Source organism: Myotis lucifugus, unplaced genomic scaffold (genome assembly GCF_000147115.1).
Source record: "Myotis lucifugus unplaced genomic scaffold, Myoluc2.0 scaffold_18, whole genome shotgun sequence".
NCBI lineage: Eukaryota > Metazoa > Chordata > Mammalia > Chiroptera > Vespertilionidae > Myotis > Myotis lucifugus.
This window is the reverse complement of record NW_005871066.1, coordinates 11,604,937-11,626,496: the sequence shown is the minus strand read 5'-3', so window position 1 is coordinate 11,626,496 and position 21,560 is coordinate 11,604,937. Positions and strand designations below refer to the sequence as shown.

General features: G+C 39.0%; 1 protein-coding gene across 1 annotated transcript in view; it reads right to left on the bottom strand.

Moving 5' to 3' along the window:
* FBXL13 (F-box and leucine rich repeat protein 13) overlaps positions 1 to 14,469 on the bottom strand; it is a 144,771-nt gene extending 130,302 nt beyond the window's left edge. Inside the window, exons 1-5 of the mRNA XM_006085451.3 lie at positions 14,437 to 14,469; positions 13,909 to 13,999; positions 3,827 to 3,894; positions 2,782 to 2,936; positions 917 to 1,026 (exon numbers count right to left, since the gene is read on the bottom strand). Coding sequence (XP_006085513.3) covers positions 917 to 1,026; positions 2,782 to 2,936; positions 3,827 to 3,894; positions 13,909 to 13,999; positions 14,437 to 14,465 — 453 coding nt within the window. The 5' untranslated portion in view covers positions 14,466 to 14,469. The remainder of the gene's footprint in view (positions 1 to 916; positions 1,027 to 2,781; positions 2,937 to 3,826; positions 3,895 to 13,908; positions 14,000 to 14,436) is intronic.
* Between the last annotated feature and the right edge of the window lie 7,091 nt (positions 14,470 to 21,560).

Here is a 21,560-nt window from a genome sequence, read left to right as displayed (position 1 = left end):
GAAATACTGTGAATATTCTAAAATATTAATAATATATTAATAACTTAAGCAAACTAGAGATATTTTTAAAGTTGGAGGAGTTTGCTTCGGTCCTCTATTTTGATTGCTTTAATTGCTAGTGGGTGTCCAGTTAAGAATGATCATTTAAGCTTAGCAATTCAGCCATTTAAAAGTAATTTAATATTAAGATTATAATTTATTACACCCTAGCCGATTTGGCTCAGTGGACAGAGCATCGGCCTGCGGACTGAAGGGTCCCAGGTTCGATTCCGGTCAAGGGCACGTGCTCAGGTTGTGGGCTTGATCCCCAGTAGGGGGCATGCAGGAGGCAGCCAATCAGTGATTCTCTCTCATCATTGATATTTCTATCTATCTCTCTTCCTCTTCCTTCCTCTCTGAAAGCAATAAAAATATTACGAAATAATAATAAATAACCTTAGCAATTCAGCCATTTAAAAGTAATTTAATATTAAGATTATAATTTATTAAATTGAATGATGAAAAAGAATGAATAGCAATCTAATCTTATCTAGAAAAATAAATTTATTCCATTTTATCATTTATTTCTCTATTATAATCATATCAAATAGTTTCTCTTCCATGTTACATATCTATATCTATTTAAATACATGTTTAAACAAAATTCTTAGTATCTTCACCAATAAGTTTAGACAAAATATTTTTAAAAATTTCTTGATGTTTATAGTTGAAATGAAACAACAGAATTTATTAGGAAATATTTTGGATAGCTGAAGTGAAATTTAAATTATTACGTTAAAAGAACAAAGACCTACATTAAAAGCACATAATAGTCAAGATTTTAGTATTTTTCACACATAGCATTATTATCTAAGGCAACATCAATATAACAGCAAAATTTAGTTTCTAAAAAATTTAAGTTTCTAATATACCATACCAGCTCTTCTTCTCTCTTTTTACTTTGATATATTGCTTTATCCCTCCATTTATATAGTATTATTATTAGCTTCTTATTGTGGAATATCTGTTGTATCCGAAATAGTACATCTAAAGAAAATTTATTAGATTACTGTATATAGTTAAAACTGTTTCCAAAAAAGTATTTAATATTCTATCATGTTTATAATATGAACTAATGTTGTATCTAATAGTTTTTGTTTGGTTTTAATTACATCTGAAATTAATTATTTTTTACGCAGTAGATAGTACTCCTGAGACTTTATTAAACTTTAAATATCACCTTTCCCTTAGAAATTAAGATGTAATAGATGTAAATAAAATGTCAATATGTATATACACAAATATGTATAATTTCTTTTTTAAACAAATGTGTTCTTTATAAAACCAGAACTTCTGCGTGGCCAGCACAGCTCAGTGGTTGAGCATCGACCTATGAAGCAGGAGGTCACAGTTGGATTCCGGTCAGGGCACATGCCTGGGTTGTGGCTCAATCCCCAGTAGGGGGCATGCAGGAGGCAACCAATCAATGATTCTCTCTCAGCATTGATGTTTCTATCTCTTTCTCCCTCTCCCTTCCTCTCTCTAAAATTAATAAAATTATTTTTTTTAAAAGAACTTCCAAATTTATTCATAGAAATACAATCATGAAGTAGTATTTTTTTAAATATATTTTTATTGATTTCAGGGAGGAAGGGAGAGGAAAAGAGAGATAGAAACATCAATGATGAGAGAGAATCATTGATTGGCTGCCTCCTGCACACCCCCTACTGGGGATCGAGCCTGCAACCTGGGCATGTGCCCTTGAACAGAATCAAACCTGGGACCCTTCAGTCTGCAGGCCAACACTCTATCCACTGAGCCAAACTGACGAGGGCATGAAGTAGTATTTTGATTTAGTTAAATGCCCTATGATTAAATAGACTGATATATATATATTTTAGCTAGGGGTTCAAAGTTCAGGGGGCCAGGAAGGAGGATGACTAAGGCAGGCCTGGGGACTCCGCTCACAGAGGGCAGTGGCTTTTTTAGAGCCCATTCCCCTGGTGTTAAAACCTTCAGAGGATCTACTGTGACAGCAGCCATCAAGGGGGAATGATTCTTGTGATTTGCAGCAGCCATGAACAAGCAGTCTCTGGTGAGCTGGACAAAATCTAAGAATGAGGCTATAGTTCTGTATCCCTGCTCTTAAGATTACATACATGCACTGTCCACTCATTACAACCATCAAGGATTTAAGCAAAAGAAATTTATTTTTCTTTAGGTTTCCTCATGTATCCATTAAATGCAGTATCTATAAAGAATGCAGAGCTCTCTACAAAAGATAGTCAATTTTGAAACCTATCTATAATATACCAGCTCTTTGTTACGTAAAGAAAGGTCATAGTAGGTCCCTATTTACATTTATATTTATATTTATATTTATATATGTGTGTACATCACAAAAATACATACAGAATTTTATTTAAAATATGCCTTGAGACAAATCTTATTAAATACTTTAAATTAGTGGCTTTATGTTTCATGACAATTCTCTAGACATAAAAATAATAAATTATCAATAGAGACAGACTTCTAGATAGAGAGCAGGCTGCAGGGTGGAAGGATTGAGCAAAAAAGAAAAACAAAGAGAAAGAACTTGTGGACATGGACAACAGTGTGGTGACTGGGGGGGGGAGGGGGGGGGAGGAAGGTACAGGGAGAATAAATGGTGATGGAAAAAATAAAATATATTTTTAATAATAATAATAATGAATTCCTTAGTATAAATTATGCTTAACTATTATTTTTTAATTCTTTGAATACAGGAATATAGAAAATAATTGCTACTGTGTAAGGATTTACCTTTAATTTGTTCTTTTAGATTTTTCACATAAGAGTGCCAGGGATAAAATACGTATTTTTGAAGTTTTAAATTGTCATGTTTAATTGCTATTTCCATATTTTTAGCTATAATGTCTTCTTCCCTTATGCGAGGAATTGCTATGTCTTTCCAACCGCTATAGGCAGAAAATAGAGAAAATAATATTTTAATGTTATGGCAATATATTACTAAATAAATTGAGGGGGAGAAAAAGTAATACCTCCTCAAAAACCACAGCACAGAAATAAATTATTTTTATTGCTTTATTTCTAGACGGTCCTTGCATTTTCTTTGAGCTTGCACTTCCCTTGTCTACATTTCTGAAGCCCAGGAAACTCTTAAATCCAAAAGTTTTTTTCGTAACCTATATAGAGGCAAAACGAGACCTGGTCTAGGGTAATTTTGCATCAAAATCTCTCTGCATCTGACATATGGCTGGTCAACGTCTTTCTTCATTTCACAGTTAGAGTATATATCTATCTGACTATAGAAATACTAATATATTCAAATATGTTTTGTTCCAATGTGCTGCCCCAGACACCACTAAAATGTTATATAATAACCATGGTCTATACAGAGATTACCTGTCTAAATTTTCTCTTAAAGGAATCTCAATTCCAAAACACATCTGGCTCCAAGGGTTCCAGATAAGAGAACTATGGACCTCTATTTTCAATTTTGGAGTTTTACTTAAAAAGTAGAGGCCCGATGCACAAAATTCTTGCAAGGGGCTCGGCCTCTGCCACTACGGCGGCCACCTCTGCCTCGGCCCTCACAGCCCCGGCCGGCTTCATCCGGAAGGTCGTCCGGAAGGACATCCGGTCTAATTAGCACATTATGCTTTTATTATTATAGATAAAAAAAGACAAAGTGATACCTTGAAGAAATAAAGAACATATTTTAAGTAACTATAACTATAGATAAAATCAGCACATCTGGCCAAAAGTGAGCTTTTCTCCATATGGAGACTATCAAGAATAAAAACACAAAGAGGAAGAAATAGTATATAAAAACTCACGTTCGTACCTGAAGTGGCTCTTTACTAAATGTCCAGTGTAAAAAGTGCATGCTTTTATCATCAAGTCTGGAGTCATCTTAAATAAATAAATAAATAAAACATTAGAAATAAATATAAATAAAACATTAGAAATAAACGCGGGCCACCTCTGGGAGGTCCAGAGGAAAATGAGAGCAATGGTTGCATCTGGGGAGCAATTGGAAGAATTATTTGCCATTTACATATTTTGGAATTTTATTGTGTATGCCTATTGCCTATTTTTTTTTTAATTTTATTGTTGAAAGTATTACATAAGTCCTCTTCTTCACCCATTTACCTCTTCCAACCGGCTCCCACCCTCACCCCAAGGCCCTCACCACCCCTTTGTCTGTGTCCACGGGTTATGCATTTATGCATATGAGTTCATTGGTTGATCTCTTTCCACATTTTAAAAGATAAAGTCACAGCTTTAAAATTTCCCAGTATATTGCACTTACTTTAAAGCATTTAAGGTAAGTACTATGGCATTATTATTAGCAGCTATATTGACAGGATTATAAAGCTGTGACTCTGCTGGTCACTCTGTCACTATTAAACTGGGTGATTTTGCCTTCTCGGGAGTATAAAATGAGATTTTTCTTTTAAAAAAAAGCATACAGCCGTAACCGGTTTGGCTCAGTGGATAGAGCGTCGGCCTGTGGACTGAAGGGTCTCGGGTTCGATTCCGGTCAAGGGCACGTGCTCAGGTTGTGGGCTTGATCCCCAGTAGGAGGTGTGCGAGAGGCAGCTGATCGATGTTTCTCTCTCATCGATGTTTCTAACTCTCTATCCCTCTCCCTTCCTGTCTGTAAAAAATCAATAAAATATATTTTTTAAAAATAAATAAATAAAGCATACAGAAATTACCAAGCAGAAATAGAAAACCATGTATATTAAAAGTCTACACTGAAAAAGATGCAAATTTATCACTTGCAACTATTCATAATAATACACATTAATATGTGGGAAAGGCTAAGGATGATTGAAATCATCTGTACCTCCTGTCCATTCTTTAACACATTGACATGCTTATTATATGTACATGGCTACTGTAAAGTGCTTAATGCTGTATGTTTTCTCTGATGCTATTGCCACCCTCTTTATCACACAAGTACACAAACAGGTGGTCGCATCTATTTGGTGTAGAGATGTTTGGTTCATATCTATTCCAACTTCCCAGAATTCTGAATTCTACTTTTCTAAGGCAACCCTTTTCCACCTTTGCACATTGCTGTACATCTTTGTTAATAGATACAGCAAACAAATGTTATTCATGAATTTATTTCGGGCATACAACAAAAACCCTCGGGCCCCCTGATAGTCTGCTTCATGTTCAGTGCCATTTGGAAATCAGAGAATCATTGATCAGCTGCTTCCTGCACACTCCCCACTGGGGATCGAGCCCACAACCCAGGCATGTGCCCTTGACTGGAATCAAACCCGGATCCTTCAGTCCACAGGCCGATGCTCTATCCACTGAGCCAAACCAGCTAGGGCCAAATTACTCCTTTCTTAAAATTAAATCTTTATTGTTGAAAGTATTACATATGTCCTCATTTTCCCCCATTGATCCCTTCTAGCCCGCCCCCACCTCCTCCCCACCCCAGGCCTTTACCAACCTATTGTCTGTGTCCATGGGTTATGCATATATGCATACAAGTCCTTTGGTTGATCTCTTCCCACCCATCCACCACCTCCACCTTCCCTCTGAGATTCCACAGTCTGTTCCATGCTTCTATGTCTCTGGATGTATTTTGTTCATGAGTTTATTTTGTTCATTAGATTCCACACATGAGTGAGATAAGTGATACTTGTCTTTCTCTGACTGGCTTATTTCACTTAGCATGATACTCTCCAGGTCCTTCCATGCTATCTCAAAGGGTCAGAGATCCTTCTTTTTTACTGCTGCCTAGTATTCCATGGTGTAAATGTACCACAGCTTTTTTATCCACTCATCTACTGATGGGCACGTGGGCTGTTTCCAGATCTTAGCTATTGTAAATTGCGCTGCTATGAACATAGGGATGCAAACATTCTTTCTGATTAGTGTTTTGGGTCTTTTAGGATATATTTCTAGAGGTGGCATCATTGGGTCAAATAGCAATTCCATATTTAATTTTTTGAGGAAACTCCATACTGTTTTCCATAATGGCTGCACCAGTCTGCATTCCCACCAGCAGTTCACTAGGGTTCCCTTTTCCCCACATTCTCACGGCACTTGTCACTTGTTGATGGCAGCCATTCTGACAGATGTGAGGTGATACCTCACTGTCGTTTTAATTTGCATCTCTCTGATGATCAGTGACTTGCAAATTACTCTTGTGATGAGGGAGAATGTAAACCACTGAAGTCATCTTTACTAAATTCTGCTAAATTCTGATGTTGGGGTATGATGTAGGGGGAGGAATCCAGATCAGTAAAGTAAGAGTATTAGGGATATCATAGCAGGAAAGATGAAACCAAAAACGGAATGAGGTGGCAGAAGCAAAGACAATTTCATCTACGTTACTATGTTTCAGCCCTGCTGCTGATCCCTCAATTTCTTAAGCCTAAACTTCTCTTTAGAAGATACAACCTGAAAAGTGCTATATAAATATCTACAATAAATGGCATAGTTCATAAAATATAAATATATTACACAATCAAATGAATAGTCATTGTGGTAGTAATGACTTTGAAAAGAAAAATTATAATTCAGCCAGTTAACACTTGAACTTGACTTTTCTAATGATCAACTCTTTAAATCAGCATAAAAGTATTGTTTTGTTTCTATTGCTGAAAGCCTTTGTAGTTGTAACATTCCCTTTTAGTAATTCTTTCCCTAAATTATTGTTTTAATTTCACATATATTGTGGGGAAAAAAACCAACACACCCACTAATAGAATTAAAATAGATGATTTTTCCTCACCCTCTTGTTTTCTCCACAAGGAAGCATAGCTTTAAGAGAATAACTCCAAGGGACTGGCCTGCAACAGGAGCTCCAGGCCTGTGATCACCACCCCACCACCACCCCTCCCCTCCCCCACACCCTGGGGCTGGGCATGCATCAGCTCCACTCCCCCACACCCTGGGGCTGGGCATGCATCAGCTCCACTCCAGCTCCGCAGTGCCATCAGTCACAGGCAGGTACACTGGGTAGAGTGGTTTAACTTTCAGTTTTCACCACTGACGCTCCCGCAGCGTGCTTTCTACTCTTCATAGAGTATATAGGTTAATGGCTTCTGATTGGAAAATGTTCTCTGACTCTTTTATTCCAGCTGGCAGTGTATTGCACACAGTAGGAGCTCAACACGTATGTACAGATGGATTGAATCAGAGAGCTGCCTAGATGCAGGCCAGTTCTCTGCCATCTGGCCTCTGCAAATGGAAGGTAAAGGATTCGGACAACTTTGTGGAGAAGTTGCTGAGTAACAAAGCAACTTGGCGTTGGTATAGAGGACCTGAGAGTGAGGCCGTTTCTGGGCCCTCACCAACCACTCACATCAACTTCCCGCAGGGCTGCAGCACACAGGCACCTGCTGGCTATAACTGAGGAGAGGGCGGCGCGGTGGAAGGTGTATCACCGTACGATTCCTGAGAGTCCCATTATTTTGTAAGCTTGGTTTTGAGTCTGGAAATTCAAGAGAAAATTCTGCCATGGGAGATGGTTTCTAAAGTTAAAGGGTGGCAATGTTGAGGTAATAAATTGGTTGTTTCCCAGGCTGATGAGACCAGAGGAAATTTTGTAATAAGTGAAAAGATAATGAAATACAATTAGAAATCATGAATTACAGCTACTGAATTTATGGCTCTTTATTGTCAGTAGTAATTTGTCCCATTAACTTTTAACTTTGTAAGACACTGCATTTATTATATATAAGAAAATGGCTATAATTTAAATCATACCCATAGAAAAGGTTTACTTCTATAGTACTTGAGGTATCTAGTATAATATAAGGAATCTGGTAAGACTCAAATGAAAAATAAATGTGAGTTGTTCATTACCACTAAACCTGCATTACAAGAACTGTTAAAGGAAATTCATTAAGAGGGAAAGAAAAGGTTAAAACTATAAATAAGTACTTCTTGCAATTTTAATTCTTTCACGCTAGATTTATAAGTGGTTGGTCTACCAGCTTTACTATATGTTTGCCTTTACTAGTGAGATTTTATTTTCTTTCATATAATTTCTTAATTTTTTAAAAATACGTTTTTATTGATTTCAGAGAGAGGAAGGGAGAGGGAGAGAGAGAGAGAAACATCGATGATGAGAGAGAATCATTGATCAGCTGCCTCCTGCATGCCCCCCCCACTGGGGATCGAACCTACAACCTGGGCATGTGCCCTGACCGGGAATTGAACTATATCTGGTTCATGGGTCGATGCTCAACCACTGAGCCACACTGGCCAGGCACTTTTCTTAATTTTTGAACTTCTGCAAATTTTTTAAAGAGACTTTAATGCCCAGCAGGCTTTTGTGCATGGAGAGAAACACTCATTGCTATTTGTACGTTAGTGCTCTATTTAATAAACAGATTTAAATAAATACAACTTAGAAAAACTAAATTTTCTTAAACATGTAAATGTTTATAACAAATTTTTATTAAATAAAACCCCTGAAACAATTTAAAGTGAATTAAAAACTTACAAATACGTTATTTAGAACTCTCAAATGCCATACACAGCAGATAAACATACATAAATGCCATATCATTAACTATTATTACTTATTTTACACTTAAATTTATCCTAAAAATAAACAACATGAATCTAGTTCATATCTTAATTATTTCTATACATCTTTATTTTTATTTCTTCTAGGTTATAGTAATACTTATTTTGATGCCTTCTCAGGAAATAATAATCTACTCAAAAGGAATAATCTAGAAAAGGAATACTTTTGCAAACCAGCAAGAGTGGATGTGGTTATCAACCAGTTGATTCCTGGGGCACAGGATCTGTCTGTCTCTCCCCAATGGTTAAAACCCCAGTTTCCTTTCATAGTTAAGCCATGTTTGTTACATCAGTAAGACCTTCTTATTTTTTTATTTCTTTTCTTTTCTTTTTTTCTTTCCTTTTAAGTCAACATCTTCCATTTGGACTTTAGGGTTTCATTACACAATACTCTGTGAGATAACATTTTAATGTGTGAGAAAAGCAAGAAGCAAAAGGGTATTGTCTGCTATTTCCATGTAAGAAGTCAGAGGGGCGGAGAATACAGTGTATTTGCTAGTATTTTTCAAAAAGAATCAATGGAAGGACATACGCTAAAAACTATGAAAAATAAGTTACCTAGAGAAAGGGAGGTAATAGGGAGGCTAAAGAGGAGAAATGCAAGCAATATTTCTCATTTTATTGTTTTGATTTTGCACCATGTAATGTTATACATCATTAAAAGAAAAGTTGACCTTCAGTACCAAAAAAAGAATTAATTTAGGTAAAAAATTAATTTTTTACTGAAAATACCTGGTAGGAAATATACATCTTCAAGGCAAAAAGAATTGCATAATTTTCTTGAACTGAGGTAGTTTTATTGTTAGTGGCCTTGTGGCATTATTATCCTGAAATAAAAATATTCCATTGAAGGATAAAAACAAAATTACATTGAAGGATAAAGCTAAATGAGGAGTTATATTAATGTTTATAAGTATCAAGATTCATTAAAAGTGGGTGAGCCAGACCAGGGGTGCCTCTTGGTGGGATGCACTAGGAAGAACACAACACCCCCAATGCAGCCCTTTTGTCACCAAGAGGGAAAAAAGGGGGGGGAAGGAACTTGAATATTGTGCAGGTCTAAGTACAACTTGCAGGAAATACAAGAAACAGAACAAAGGAAATGATGCTGGAAGAAACCATGAGAATGTGGGACATTTTACATGACACATTATCTGTTTTATTCAATAAATGACATAGGGAAAAATAAGAACTAATGATTGTAGATGCATAACAGCCAAGCCAATGTGTGGACCCTGTATGGATTTCGACTTAGAGCCATAAGTAAAAAGGCACTTTTGAGAATTAGGGACACCTGAATATGGACTGAATATGGAATTTATATCTCGGAATACAATCAGCACTAGATTATATTCAGGAATTATTGGCAATTTCATTAGGTAGACAATGGCACTGTGGTACGTAATCTAAAAATCTAATTTCCTGTTAGAGATGCACACTGAAGTATTTACTGGTAAAATAATACAACTCCTGGGATTTGTTTTCTAATGCTCCAACAAAAAAGGGTAAGGGGGAAATAATGAACAAGAATGGCAAAATGTTGATTATTGTGAAGCTATATGATGGCGTTCTCTCTACTTTTGTGTTATGCTTTGTGTTAAAGATTTTTTAATGCTATGGATGCTTTTTCTTCTTATAACTAGTAAGCCCATCTGGAGATGTCATTTCCTATGAAATGAGAATCAAGTCTGTGAAGTTAGTTTCCTCCTTACAATGGTTGATCCTTTCATCTTGGAACACAGTTAAACTTGATATCTACTGTTATGAGAACATTTCCTATTTTTCCTATAACTATTTGACTTAGTTTCCTGTAGTAAATCTTCTCTGTTTTCATAAACAGAAACAAATATATATAATTATAAATAGGCACATACAGACAGCCCTTGTTGTGCCAGACTGTGTAGTGTGAGACCATAAAAATGACTGCATGCTGAAACCATGCAAAGCAATATCAATAACCAATATTGTGGCCTTTAAAATGTTTTTTCAAAAACATTAAACACTCTATTACTGGCAGTTATTACTGCATAAAAGAGAAAATTAAAAAGGAAAGCTAAATTTACTATATGTAATTTAAAATACTAAAAACATTGCAAATTAGTGTCTTATCTCTTTGTTTAAAAAAAAACTTTTCAATTTTCTCTGAGGGTGAAGAAGAAATGAATTAATCTATAGCCAACTTAGGGAAAGCCTTCTACCTAGCAATCCAAGGCATCTGGGGATTTACATTTGGCAAAGTCACATCTAGTTTCCATTTTTCCTAACTTATGACATGAAGTGGGCATCTTTCCTATGTCTTGGTGAACTGTCATACTCCTTTCTAAGTCAGGATCAGCTTCCATTTTATCCTCTGTGCTTTCAACATCATGAAATACTTCTGAGAATTGCTTTTAAATAAAACTTTGTTTGAAGTAACTTTGGTGTCTGTTGGAATTCCATGCATTTTTTTAAATTCTCTATAGGCTTTTATCTAGACATTGGACACAATCTAATTGCATTTTATAAGATTGCTTTCAAAATACTGACAATGAGGTTTACCCCTCGAGATCAGTAGTGTTTAACAGTTTTGGTGTCTTATAAGCAACTAGAGGCCCGGTGCACAAAAATTTGTGCATTCAGGGGGGGTGGTCCCTCAGCCCGGCCTGTGCCCATTCACAGTCCAGGACCCCTTGGGGATGTCCACCTGTTGACTTAGGCCCACTCCCCGGGGGATCAGGCCTAAGCTTGCAGTCAGACATCCTTTTGGCAGCCAGGGAGCCCTCAGGGGATGTCCAACTAAAGGCTTAGGCCCCCAAGGGATCGGGTCTCTAAACTGTTAGTTGGACATTCTTAGTGCTGCCACGGATGTGGGAGAGGCTCCTGCCACCACCACTGGGCTGGCCAGCCATGAGCCAGCTTCTGGCTGAGTGGCACTCCCCTCATATGGAAGTGCACTGACCACCAGGGGGCAGCTCCTGCGTTGAGCATCTGCCTCCTGGTGGCCAGTGTGCATCATAGCAACCGGTCATTCTGCCGTTCAGTCAATATGCATATTAGCCTTTTATTATTATTATATAGGATGTCCCTATTTCCCCCCTGTTGCCCCCTCTACCCAGCTCTTGCCCCCCACTTCTCTCTGGCCATCACCATACTGTTGTCTGTGTCCATGGGTTGTGCATATATTTTCTTTGGCTAATCCCTTCTTTAAATTCACTTCTTAAATTTTTATTTTCAGATAAGTGCTTATAACTGCACTATTATATATTTTCTATATATCATTTAGAATTAAGATATTTTTTAATTGAACCCTTGTAAATTTTAGCACAATTTAACAAATTATGCTAGAAGCAATTAGGAGATTTTTCATGTAATGCAGATACATTTCAATTAATATTTTATTAATTTTTAATTTTTTAATATTTTAATTTGAAATAATCTCATACATGTAAAAAAAACTATAAAATACTACAGCATATTATATGTACCCTTCACCCAATTTCTTAGGTGTTAATAATTTAAACATAACCATTATACAACTAACAAAATTTGGAATATATTTTTCTTATAATCTCTTTAATGTTACTTAATCCATTTACTTTGCTTTTGTTAATCTTCACCCAAGGATATTTTTCCATTGAATTTTAGAGAGAGTGGAGGGAAAGGGAGAGACACATTGATTGGTTGCCTCCTGCACATGCTCTGAGAGGGACTGGGGATCAAGCCAGCAACTGAGGTACATGCCCTTGACTGGAATCGAACCTGGGACCCTTCAGTCCACGGGCTAATGCTCTATCCACTGAGCAAAACAGGCTGCAGCTTAATTCATTTACTTTTAATCTATATGTGTCTTTATATTTAAAGTGGGTTTTGTTTTTGATTCCCCCTCATAATCTGTCTTTTAATTGGTGCATTTATGCCACTGACTTTCAGAGTGCTTACTGATAGAGTTCCCGCCATATCTGGCGGCTTCTGGGGCTTCTGGGGCAGGGCTGCCTTGCCGCCCGGGACCCGCCGATCGGGTCCCAGGCGGCAAGGTGGGGGTGGGCCTGCCCTGGATGGTGGCACTCTGGCAGCTCGCGCTGTCCCACCCTGCCTGCAGTATGCAAATTAGCCGCCATCTTTGTTGGCAGTTAATTTGCATATCGCGCTGATTAGCCAATGGGAGGCGTAGCGAAGGTATGGTCAATTACCATGTTTGTCTATTAGGTTGGTTCTCAAGCTTTTTTTCAAGTGACGTTATACCCAAAGCAGAACTATTCTAGTGGGTAAGGGGTGAGGATGGGGGATCAACCCCTCAGCCCGTGAGGTTGCCCCGAACATTTCCAGGAACTTGGTTTTCAGTTGTCTGCACTCACAGTAGATCAGAGGTCTGTGTTTGATAAAGTCAAGTCATTAAGACACCACACACACATCATGATGCAGATCAATAAGAATCAGATATATTGGTTCTTCCCAGTATATCGGTGCTTTGGAATCACCTCGGGCTTGGCAGAAATATTTCACCCCTCTATTTCTGTCCCTCTGTTGCCGACCAGTGATTAGGATCAATGATTGGTGTTACTCTCTACCCAAATGATGCTTCAGATTCTTCCTGGCTCTTGCCACCCACCTTGACTGTGGCTTCCATTTCACTTATCAATGCTCAACTTCCCCAGCCACTCCCCAACCCTGCCTGTGCTTACTGAGACATCAGCCTGGGGTCTGGAGGTCTCACATGTGATCCCGCACACATCTAATTTGTGTCAGTATTTCTCTTCCCACATGCCTTCTGCTATTTTAGCTTCTTTTAGATGCACAGTCTTTGTTCTAAAAGCGTCCATGTCCTGAATTACTTCCCTGCCCTCTTTACAGGATCAAAAACAGCTGTTGGAGCTGGTTGTTCCTTCCATTAATAATTGGCCTGGCTTTTAACTTAGACCTCATTGGCCATGTCTTTATGAGCATAATTCCTGAGCAGATGGCAGGGAGAATGAAGGGGATGGAATACAGAAAGAAGTAGATTAGGAAGGAAAGAAAATATCCACCTTTAAAGCATCTTACCCCACTATTTTCATCATTATAAAAATGCAAGAGAGGAGGGGAAAGAGAAGGGGCAAAGGGGAAATTAAATATAAAGGTTTTATCAGAAAGAGGGAGAATAAATGCCTGTCTCAATGCTTCGTGGAAATTTGGGGTTGGGGGAGGTGTTACTATGAGTGTGGCTGTGTGTATGTGTATGTGTCTCAGTGTGTGTGTGTGTGTTGCCCCATCACTTTTGGGAGTGCCCCCAATTGCAAAATCAGTCTGCTCTCACACCACTTATAAAATCGAAATTGTATTTGAAAATTTCCATCAAAACTTTAAAAATTTATTTTAGAATGCTTGATTACTAATCCTTACCAGCTGATCATCCAATCCAAAAAGTTGTTCCAAGTAAGTTTCAGATAATCTCCGAATCTTGGGTTTCATTGATGGATCAATGCACATATCCCTTTAATAATAAAACACAGTCAAAAATTAATTTCATTTTATAGTAGTTAGTTCCATAATTTAATCATTGGCTATTGGGGTGGAGTGTATGGGACAGGGAGGAAGAGACAGATCCCTGGGGAGAAGCAGAGCAGAACCACCAGGAGGACTTTTTCAAACTACCCCCCCCCCACACACACACACACCCCTCAAGATTTTGCGGCATCCCCAGGAAGGCATGCCTCCCTTTCCGAGTGTCCAACCTGAAATAAACTGCCCTAGAGCACATAGTGCTGATGAAAACACTATTTTTCAAGGTGAGAACCAGCGGGCAAATTGTTCCTTTCCAAGACCTTACAGACTTAAAAGCATGTGGAGGGACTCTTTAACCATCTTGAGATTGGAAGCATTCATTAGCAAGACCTTTTTTGATACTCTACAAACCAAAGCAAGACTCACCAGAGAAGACTTTCAAGGCCATTTTTCATTATAACGATGATCATTTCCTCTAAAAACCTCAGCGGATCCTGAGGACATGTAACAAGCAGACCACACAACAGGACCTGGGGAAAGGAAATGGAATAAGGGTTTCTGGATCTGCATGTTCTCAGAGCAACAGATAGACCCCTCACACGACTCAGAGCAACAGATAGACCCCTCACACGACTACAAAGTCAAATAATATGACGGTTGTCGTATGCATGCTTTATAGATACCCCTCCATATGTATTCAGTGTTAATACTGTGCAAGGTCAAACCAAAATGCAGTTTCCCTTTACTCTCTTTTAAAATCTATCATAAATGACACAATAGAGTCCCTGCACAGTGTTTGGAATAGGCGAGGAGCGCTACATTGTTGTGATTCTTCAGATCAGTGGTTTTCCACCCATTTGAAGTATGAGGAAGTCCTTTTTAAAGTAAAAGACTCCTCAGAGCCAACCACAAAAATGATTGAGAAAATCCACCATCAATATTTACTGTGGGGTCCGGTCAAGATGGTGGCATAGGTAAATGTGATACTCAGGAACTCCCACAACTACATCAAAACTACAATTAAACTACAGAACAACCATCATTCAGAACAGCCTGAAATCTAACTGAACAGAAATCCTGTAACTAAGGAGATAAAGAAGACACAACCTGGCCCCAAAGAAGCAGCTTTGGTGAGATAATACAAAATCATTTTGTATTTTCTTCCATTTGAGACAGAGAAAAAGGTTTACGGCACACAGCCCACGGGAATCACCTGTAACCCTCCTGAGGCATTCTCTTTGCCTTTCCCTCTACTGTCTCCAGCGGGTGGGGTGGGGGGCTTTCTTTGGCCCTTCTTCCACCTATAGCCTATTCTTGCTGGCTTTTTTCCTACTCTCTCTCTTGTGAACAAAATGATTCCACTTCTTGAGTCATGCACAGTTCTTCTCACCTCCATTGGACACGTGTCAGCAGATCCCTAGGCTCCCAAAAGTCCTCACAGTATTCCTCCAAAAAGAAAAGGATAGTGTATCCTGACTGAACCCTGCACAACACTTCCCACTTTGCAGTAGCTCCACGAACCCCTCTTAGTGTGCAGCCTGCAGGCTAAAATCCAGCCCTTAAGATTATGACAAAACGGTAAGACTTAGATGTCTCTCCCTCTCCAACTCCGCTTCCTCACCGAACCCCACTACTGCTCACAGTGAGCCCTTCGCCATCCGCAGACTGACTTCTCCCCCAAACCTGGAGAATAGACTTGCACAGGAGATCAGGGGTTCTCACCACAGCTGCAAGCTACATTGAATAGTCTTCTACTACCAAAGGGATGAAGTCTTCTATTACATGGAGGCCAGACTTCAGATGGCTCCCTGGATAGCTCTGATGAAAGGTCATCTGCTCTCTTGCACTTGTGTGCCTGGGTCCCCCTCCTATTGAGTTTCTGTACTTCCTGCTCTGCGCTCCCTCCTCCCTCCTCCATCCTCCATCCTCCCTCCTCCCTCCTCCGTCCTCCATCCTCCATCCTCCCTCCTTCATCCTCCATCCTCCATCCTCCATCCTCCATCCTCCATCCTTCATCCTCCATCCTCCATCCTCCATCCTCCATCCTCCATCCTCCCTCCTTCATCCTCCATCCTCCCTCCTCCATCCTCCATCCTCCATCCTCCATCCTCCATCCTATTCTGGCACCTAGAGGACATCAGAATCACCTGGAGAGTGATGTGGTCTCTAAGATCGGGGCCTAGGAACCTTTGTTTTTATTAGATTCAGGGTGATTCCAACCTAAATGTATCCTATCGTCTGAAAACTAGTCCTTCATGGAATTCGCCTTTAACGTGAATTTTTAAGGAGGTTGGAATCTGATTAATGTATATGAGAAATTGCTTATTTTTTCACATCTCCATGCTCATAGATCAGAAAACGACATTTCCTAAAAAGCTAACTTGCAGAAGTCAATTCAGGTTGAAAGGATAAGTCTCTGGATGCTAATAAAGGCATATGGAGCCAGCATAGTTCGAATGTTCACTTTTGCATAAGAAATCTCACGCTTCATAGTTTCCCACTAGGCAAAATAAAGTAGCCTAAGGTTTTATATATTTTTGTGTGAACTGTGCTTAGCTACATGCCAAGAAGAAATATAGTTAGTAAATTAATAGCTTTTTTTCTGCTTACTGAAAATAAAAATCACAAAACCATTAGTTTGGTCTTCATAAGCAGAGGTGAAACATGCAAAAATTCCCACAAGATGAATGTTTGACTCTCAGAAATATTAATCAAGGCTTTATTATTGCTCGTTTTCTTAGTAAAAACTTACATAATCAAGGACACACAAAAAAAGACCATGGCTTAATTATCCAGATTGGCTTTATCAAGCTTGTAAATTCACAAAACAATTGTGTAATCCTCAACTCTCTTTTGGCTCTGCCTCCCTAATCTCAGTCCCTAATATTTTTCAAATATTCTGAAAGCTGTCTGGGTACTGATGACAAATGTGGGTTAATCCAGGACAGTTACGTCTACTTTCCACTACTACCCATCTTTCAAGGAGCAAGATGATGCCATGGGTAGAGTCCACTGGGTTTAAATCCTGGGTCTGAAATTTTCTGATGTGTAACCTCTGACAAGTTACTTCTCTGTCCCTCTGTTTCCTTAACTATATAAGGGATAATGGAGGTACACATTCCATATAACTATAATGAGAATTGAATGAATAAATATATGTAAAGTACGTTGAAGAGTGTCTAGCATAAACTAAGTCCTTCATAGATAATAATGATAACAAGCCATCATCATTATTTTAACCATTCCACTGCTAATTACCACCGCCATTAGAGGAAAAGACTTGGACAAAGAGAAAAGAAGTTGAAAAACATTCCCTTGTATCATTCAAAGGTCAGTGTGATGACAGAGAGAGACTGACTTTGTATCAAGACTAATGGAAAAGATTAGGACAAATGCATTTGGGGGGAAATGGTTGGGAGAGAGAACTTGATAGAACAATAGTTTAGATATAAATAACAAAATCATAACTGTCTATTAGAACTAGGGGTAGATACACAAGACTTAAGAGAGCAAGTCTTATCTTTGAAGCTACTCCGATAAACATAGTGAAATCTGCTAAAGGCCTAAATACAGAAAATAATTGCTCTATGAGAGTAGCGATAAAAGTGATGACCACATGCTTGTGGGGCCCTTAGCAGTTGGAGAATCTTCCAGCTGGCAAGGAGAGGACAGGGCGCTTGAAGGTAGGGTCTTTCTCTTGGCAAGAGCAAAGCCTTGGGCTCAGACCAATTTGACTGGAGTAAAAGATTAATATAAGACAGGAGCAGGCAGAGCCACACTGTGAGAAAGCCAGAACCTGGGACTGGTCCTCCTTTAGACCCAACAGGTCACTCATGGTCAAACCCCAGCAAGACCATTCACATGGCCAAAGGTCACAGGTGGCGTGCCTCAGAGAGTCACAGTTCAGTTTGTTTCCAAGATCCAACAGGATGGCCTTGACTTTTAGAGGTTGTATTCTTGCTTCTGGACTTCATAGATGAGGCAAAGAAGGGCCCGGTGACTCACAGAGCCAGGGATTTTGAAACTACAAACCCAGGGCTCCTCCCTTACCCATACCCTGCACTCACACAACGTTGTGTGCATGTGTATCTTCCTCCAGAAGTTGAAGGGGTTTTTTTGTATGCTATTTATCTGGAAATATTTTATTTATATGCAAACCCAGAAACATATTCTTTTTTTTTCCCCCATTAACATTAAACTTGTATTGTTGAAAGTATTACATATGTCCCCATTTCCCCCCGCCCCCATGACCCCTTCTAGGCCTACCCCACCCCCACTCCAGGAGATTCTTTTAAATAGGTGGTGGAATAATCAACATGCAGTTTGCACCTTGTTTTTTCTTTTATTAGGTAAGGATGCATTCAGAAATGCAATGCCAGAATCACACAGTTACAGAAACCCCTTTTCTTAGGAACAGGTTTATTCAAAGTCCCTTCAACCTCCCTACCCTCCCCAACACCCAAAACAAGTCCAAACTGACATTTCACAACTGCTTGAAATCCCCATGTGTGGAAGAGCTGGAGTCGGCATGCTGTTTTTCTAGGGCAAAGCTTGTTTCTATGGAAGTAAGTTAAAAATTTGAAAATAAAGGGGTTGCTGTGTCTTGTCAACATTTAAATAGAGGGTACCGGATTTTTATTTTAGAAACTCTGTAACTGAAAGAATACTGAAGATTATTGGAAGAGGCCAACTGACTTCAGCCATTCAACTTGAGGGGGCAGGTGAGGGCATGTAGTCTCTGTGGGGTGAGGAGAGCAAGACAACAGATTCTGATAGCAGCTAGATTGCGCCTGACCCAAAGGGGAGGCAGCTACCAGCTGTCTAATCCCCAGATAAGTGAATTGTTTCTGGAGAAATAATAAATCATATGCCCCGCAGGTTTGCCTCTAGAACTGCATCTGTGACTTGATTGGCTGGGTTGAGAGAATTCAGTAAATACCGCCCTCAGGGGAAGCCACTACCTTCTAGCCCCCAAGGTCCAGCAAAATTAGCTACTATAAATAGTTCTTTCTTTCCTACATTGGCTATTGGTCCTTTGCTCGTGTATTCAGTAATTCCTGATTTTTGCACATCTGTCAATATTTGCAGCAACTATTCCTTGGGGGGGGGGGGGGGGGGTGACGGAGAAGAACTAAAAAGACCTGCCCTAACCAGTTTGGCTCAGTGGATAGAGCATCGGCCTGTGCCCTGGGTTCGATTCCCAGTCAAGGGCACATACTTCGGTTGCAGGCTCCATCCTCAGCCCCAGTGTGGGAGGCAACCTCAGTTGATGTGTCTCTTTCACATGGATGTTTCTCTCTCTCTCTCTCTCTCTCCCCCTCCCTTCTACTCTCTCTAAAAAAATCAATGGAAAAATATCCTCGGATGAGGATTAACAAAAAATAAAATAAATTAAATTTTACGAAAAGACACATAATAGAGTCTATGTGATTTAGAAATAAATAAAATTTTAAAACAAAGATTGGAAAAGTAATCATGAAAGAAACATAAAGCATAAAAACTTCATAAAATCATAAAAATAAAAAAATGTATTTATTTATTTCTAAAAATAGAAAACTTTGCGTAAAATCACGATTTGTAATTTAAATACGCCCTCTGCTGGACAGATCTAGTTTTGTAAACTCTTTTATTCTTTCCTAGATGTTAAACCAAACTCTGAGCTAACAATTTGATGAGCACTTTTTTACTCTCAGATACAATTGCATAAATAGCTGCTTAATCATTTTGTAGACACTACACCACAATATCTTTCCCATCTTGAGTCCCTGTGGGGCAGGCCTTGTTTGTAAACAGTGTGCTGATTTCTGCACAGTAAAAAAAAAAAGAGGAGGACAGATTTCTAAATACTTTGGATGACCTACTGTCTGAAATTCTACCAACAGGGCTTCATTGTTTGAGCTGTTATATTAATGATATCTTTCAAAATTCAATGTCTTTTGAAAGGAATCTCTCCAAGGAAGGTGATTCCAGTTAGTGGTGGGGTGAGTATCTCAGAGCTCTCAGAGAGAGATGCTGAACACAATGAGTGGGGAATCAGAAGGAAACACAGTTTTACCACAGTTCTATCGGGTTCAGGCACTGAGTGTCTACAGGCAGACATGTCAAAAAAACAAAAAACACCTGAATTTCTAAAATATATTTCTCCTAAACCTTAAAATAATATATAGAAAGTATTTTATTGCTCAAATTCCAAATATTTAACCATTTAGTTCATTTATTTCAAATATAAAATTAAAGTTTACAAAAATATCAACTCCAAGATCTAAAAAAAAAAAGGCCATCCTCTATCTCTATGTTTATATCTTTTGTATAAACAATACATCCATGTTGTAGGAAAGCCATACCAGATACTGATGGTCTATGAGGAAAAAGACTAGCTTCCTACAACACTGAGAACATGAACCATCAAGGAAGAGATTATTTCCTGACAGAGCCTGGATGCTGATCACAGTGGTTTGAAATTCGCTTTTTAAATCAGGAAAAAAATAATCTTTAAAAACCGCAAGTCACAGGCTGGTGTGGCTCAGTGGTTGAGCATCGACCTATGAACCAGGAAGTCACGGCATGCAGGAGGCAGCCGATCAATGATTCTCTCTCATTATTGATGTTTTCTCTCTCTCCTCCTCTCCCTTGCTCTTTGAAATCAATAAAAATGACACTCATGGGAATCCCAAAATACAATACAGATAAAAGCAGAGTTGCTCTTGGATATTGTAAGATGGGCGTAGATGGGAGTAAATGGAAGAAGCAGAATTTTCTTGCTCCCAGTGCTTCTCCTCTACCCTACATCCCTGGACTTCTGCTAAAAAAATAAAAAGAAAAAGAAAGAAAGAAGCCACTGGTACCGGTATGCACTGTATGCAGTGAGCCACACACAGGCTCAGCTGGAAGCTGAACCAGAGTGACAGGGTTTTAGGAAGGTGCCAGCTGTGACGGAGGCCGGCCCAGGCCCATCAAGGAAACAGGATGTCCAGCGACCTCAGCCATATAAACAGAGGCAAAAGGGCTTTCGCCCCTGGGAGACCAGAGCAGGCCTGCGACCCAGCCAGACAGCTGGCTACCTACGATGAGAAACAGCAGTTCCCAGCATTTTCCCATGCTTTTATACTTCCGGGACGGTCTTTGTTTATGCCTAAAACTGATTTTCCTGAGGACACATTTTGTGATTTTCTTCTCCCATTTTTTCCTTTCACAGTTGCTTTCTCTCACTCTAGAAAATAAAGGCCTGTCTCTCATCCAGCTGGAATCGTACTACAAGAAAACTGAGGTAGAAAGATTGAGAAACTTGTTCAAAACACACAACTAGTAATTGGCACGCCACGAATCCAACCTGGGCAATCTCATAGCAAAAATGATCCCTTTGTCTTGCTTCAGATGCTTTAGGTTTCAAGTAATAAACCTCAACTCCACATATATTGGCTCCTACAACTACAAATTCAAAAGATCAAGCTTGGGTTTGAGGCAGAACAGTAAGAAGCTAGGGAAATTCCTTGACATGTGGAATAAGGGAAACTGAAAAAATCACTAATGAGCAAACATTTGAGCACTAC